At 43.5% G+C, this 5,000-nt stretch overlaps 1 protein-coding gene across 1 annotated transcript in view; it reads right to left on the bottom strand.

Moving 5' to 3' along the window:
• Window positions 1–5,000, bottom strand: part of srgap1b (SLIT-ROBO Rho GTPase activating protein 1b) — a 123,855-nt gene that overhangs the window by 9,732 nt on the left and 109,123 nt on the right. Inside the window, exon 17 of the mRNA XM_063211854.1 lies at window positions 4,144–4,368. Coding sequence (XP_063067924.1) covers window positions 4,144–4,368 — 225 coding nt within the window. The remainder of the gene's footprint in view (window positions 1–4,143; window positions 4,369–5,000) is intronic.

Raw genomic sequence — 5,000 nt, 5'->3', positions numbered from 1 at the left:
GGTGTGAATGCAACGTAAGGGCCAGTGGCACAGCGCCCAGGGAAACCAACCATTTACGTACAGCCAGGTAGGGGGCACCACATAACACAAACTTCATAAATATTGTTCATAAAGGGGGCACCTGCGAGGTGTAGTGACCAGGGGGCACCACAATGTCTTAATACGGTCCTGCATGTACGCCAATAAGATGAGGAGAGGACTCACATCAGGCCTGGACTGGGAGAACAAAATGGCCCGGGCAATTTTGGCCCAGACCGGCCCCTCATAATCAGCGGAGCACATCCGACTACTTATTGACCAAGCGGCCTATGCGAAAAGGCGCAATATTCATGCATGAATCTCTCTTTCAGCTACCAGAAAACACCAGGAAATGTGCGCTGACTATATCAACTATTTATTTAAAATGAATCTTAGTTTGGGCAGTGGTTTAGAAATGCAATAGATGACCACACTCACAGCAAAAGTAATCTAGGCCTACTCTACTGCTCTCTCTAACTCAACCTCATCCTGGCCTGGTTTGACTAGATGAGAAGAGGGAGATAGATTATTTATCACAATGTAGCCTATGCAGCACTTGCAAAATATTCAAATTAATATAGTATTCAGTGTATAGCCTACTCATAAATTGACCAATAGATTAATGTTAAATTGAGGGTTTCAGGTGCATTAGAAGAGGGGTTAATTTCCTGTTATCAAAATGCATCTCTCATTGCATAAGGAAGCTACTTTAATAGAAAGAAAATCATGAACTGTAGCCTATCACCACAATGATTTAGTGTGTCAAATATGTTAAGAAAGCATTAACATACTGAAGTTTCAAAATGAGCAGTGCTGAAAGTGGTAGGCTACATATAAAACTCTTTTCCACACGCGAGACGCGACAACCATTACACGACATAGCCTATGGACATTTTCACTGCGTGGTAAATGTGATTAGGCTACGCAAACAATCGCTGAATATTTAGCGAGGGTAGGCACGAGTTTGACAGTCTTCGAAACGCATTTGGTACACTGCCGTGGCCGTGGCTACTATATTGTTAATATTATCCACGTCAGTGGTTTGGTGTATGGAATGTTTGTCTTCTCAATTGCATTTGTCCGTGAGTCGTGCAACCGGTTCAAAGCACTCAAGCACACTTATGGTGATGGAAATTTATGGCTTATTCAATAATAATGTTTAATGCTGAAGTTGGGGAGAGGCATGGAATATCCTAAAGTTTGAAAGAACAGATCTTGACTTGACTCATACCTGTCAGGGCTCGTAGAGGCTACTACTGCCGCTTTTCACCTGCTGTCTCCTAGCGTGCTCCTTCACTTCCAACATGCAGAAGTTGTTGTCCCTCTCCTGCTGCTACAACACTACATGCGTGAACACATTATCTTGCCTCTGCTGCAAGTTTTTTTTATCCCTTTTCCGCAAGCTTTTCCACACCACCTTTTAGTTTTCGTCTCTCCATCGCTTGTGTCTCAAATTTGCGCGCGTAATGCAGGGTAGGGGTGGGGCCGCAATGAATAGTTAAGTCCGACTCAGATGCACCAATGGGACACCCCCTCCCTCTACCCCCTTTATGTGTGGGCTGATGTCATTGGAGGAGGGCCGAGGGCCGTCAGCACGAAATTGTGGGCCGCCGGTCACATTTTTTTTAAAAACATTAATAACAATTAGGCCACACCAATTTAATTTGTTGGTTCTCGGATTTTTTCAGGAAAAAGTTGAAGCGAGAGGGCGAAAAAAAAAAAAAAGTCGTGTGGTAATGCCACGGATGTAATAAGGAGACTGTTATGTTATACCACCTGTATATCAGCCTCACATGGACCTCCAAAGGAAGGTGCAAGACAGGCAAACACCTGGACATGGAGAAGGACAGTGTAGAAGGGAATTAAGGCAGCCAAATAGACCAGGCACAAAATTAGCTCATAGGGCAATTATTATATTAATCTGGTTTGAATAAACTGAGATGATTCAACAGTCTGAAACCGCAGTCTTCATTGAACAAGACAGCAAATACAGCATTGTGACCATATCAATGGAATTACAAGCTATAAAAGTACAACTTTAGAATGTTAGACCACTTACAACAGTGACCAACAAGCACAAGTCCCAAAATCAATAAAATAAAAGACCAAAAATAATGTAATCTCACTGAGTACAGAATCTCTTTGAGTACAGAATGTGCACAAAATACTACTAGTAACAGAAAAAGTTACAGTAATTAAATTTTAACAAAACAAACAGTCCAATCTGATTCAGATTCTTGACTTTTTCTTGGCACTTCAGGGCTCCAGACTAACTTTTTGCGTTGGTTGCACTGGTGCGCCTAAACATTTTTTTAGGTGCACCAGCACAAAATGTATGTGCACCCAAATGTTTTCACCACCCCATACACACACGCACTCAGCTTTAAAAAATAATAATTAAAATAATAACAATAGCAATAATAATAGCAACAACAACAATAATAATAATAATAATAATAATAATAATAATAATAATAATAATAATTATTATTATTATATTATTGTTGCTATATTTTAAAAGACCTGGAGCATTTCATGTGCTATAGACTAGTCTTCCAAATGTGCTCTTTATAAAAGACATGACAGTAGGCTACCTAACTAACACATCTTGACTACAAGCAGTTTGGCTGGTAGAAAAGACCAAATTAGTAGCCTTTTAGGCAGTATGTGTTTGACTAGTAAGATCAACATACCAGCCTTTTCTGCAATAAGGCTATGCACACGGCACAAGTAGGCCTACAGAGTTACAATATGAAGATAGATGGATGGATGGATGGATTTTTTTTTTTTAACAAACCCTGCTAAAAATGTCATACTTTTTAAAATCATTAGGCACAAATAGCCTAGCCTATGTTTACAGTGGAATCTGAGGTGAATTGGGTTTTGTCTATTTGCCCGTTTTTGAGCGCTCTCCCTCTGCATAATGAGTGTGGTATCTTAGCAAGCGCTACGAACAGACACGACAGCACTAGTGCGCTGCGTCTGCGTTTTTGTGTGGCAATGCGTTTTTGTGTGGCCATTTAGTTTTCCCCCGTGATTGTGACTCTCTCGTGTTTAAAATATCCTCAAGTCATTTTGCTGTTTCTACCGTGATAGTAACTCTCTCGTCCGTTGCAAAACTCGCCTGGTTGAGAACACAAAACTCGCTGGCACATGTGAACTCGGATAGTTGAGCGAAGTCGAACATTCTATTCTGAAACGTCGGGCTGCCTGTGAACGAGGAAGGGGGAGAAATTAAGCTACCGGTAACCCGGGGGGTTGCTTCCTCCAAGCGGGACCATAGTTGTTGTATTACTTTTTTTAAACTGCTATCCCACTCCACTAATTCCACTAAGAGCCATACTGTGTTTCACCGCTGCTACTGCTAACCCACAGGGGCTTCAACTTGCCATTGCATGTTTGTCTGTAAAACCATTTGAATGTAACGCGTTTCCTGATTCGCTAGTCGTAATCGGCATGTTGAAAGGAGTGATTTTATTGGTTCTCTACGTCACATGACCTCCAACTACTAAACAGACACCTCTCCGTTCATGAAAACATGCAGTCTTCGGGGTTTTTTTAAGCGATTTCTTTTTTTGGGGTATTGAAACTGATTTTTTTCCCATTTTGATACAAAATACAAGCGGCGAATCCGAGAACCAACAAATTAAATTGGTGTGGCCTTATCTTTAAAAACCGACATCACCGGCCCTCTGGGGGCGTCGGCCCACCGGGATTTTGCCCGGTTTGCCAGATTGCCAGTCCAGCCCTGACTCACATTCTACAGTAAATAACATCAAGTCTAGTCATCAAACATCAAACTAGTCATATGTTTTCTATTCAAACTAGTCATATGTTTTCTTGCCATCATCAGAAAAAATACACACATCATATAAACAAACAAAAAACCAAACATGTGCTTGATGAAGATGGTTTTACTGACACAAACACACACATGCATACACACACAGACGCACAGACGCACAGACACACACACACACACACACACACACACACACACACACACACACACACACACACACACACACACACACACACACACACACACACACACACACCACCTATCCAAACCCCCCCCACCCCCACACACACACACACTCTCCAAAACACACACAAAGCCCTCACCAATACTCTGTGGCGCTCATGCACTTCTCGTAGAGCGGGCCGTCGAGCTCCTTGCGGTCGGGGAAGATGGTCTCGTGGTGGATGATGATGGTCTTGATGACCTCGTTGACGTGCGCCTGGCAGGACACCTGGTCCTGCAGCTCCGGAGTGGGCATCAGGGTGGGGCCAAAGCAGATGGCCAGGTTACCCGGCTCCATCATGTTCTCATCGCTGTACTGGGACAGGCTGCGGTGTGGAGAAGAGGGCAAGGGTCACTGTAAAGCTACTGTACAGTACTGTACTGTACTGCAGCTATACTGTACTGTACTGTAAATAGACAGATAGTCAGACAGGTTAGTGGTAGAGTTGTGGAGTTGGCATCAGGGTGGGGCAGAAACAGAGCGTTGCTTGGGGTAAAAAGCAGGTTGCCTGGGGTAAAAGAGGGCAAGGGTTACTGTCAATAAGCTAAGGTCAATAGGCTATCAAGTTACAGACAGACAGACAGACAGACAGACAGACAGACAGACAGACAGACAGACAGACAGACAGACAGACAGACAGACAGACAGACAGACAGACAGACAGACAGACAGACAGACTGATAATTGAGAAAGACGGGGGAGGTTCGGCAAAGGACCCAGGCCGGATTCGAACCTGTGTCGCCGGCATAGCAGTCGAGTGCCCAGCCAATTGAGCTACGGCTGGGGCGAGGAGAGCAAGGGTTACTGCAAAGGTCAATAGGCTATCGAGGTTTGACCAGACATACAGACACACAGACAAACAGACAGGTAGCTTTAGTGGTAGAGTGGGCATCAGGGGCCTCATGTACGAAGCTCAGTTACGGACAAAAAAACTACTAAAGTTGTTTTCCACGGCCA

This window comes from Engraulis encrasicolus, chromosome 12, assembly GCF_034702125.1.
Source record: "Engraulis encrasicolus isolate BLACKSEA-1 chromosome 12, IST_EnEncr_1.0, whole genome shotgun sequence".
NCBI lineage: Eukaryota > Metazoa > Chordata > Actinopteri > Clupeiformes > Engraulidae > Engraulis > Engraulis encrasicolus.
The sequence above is the reverse complement of the archived record's forward strand: the minus strand, read 5'-3'. Positions and strand labels throughout refer to the sequence as shown.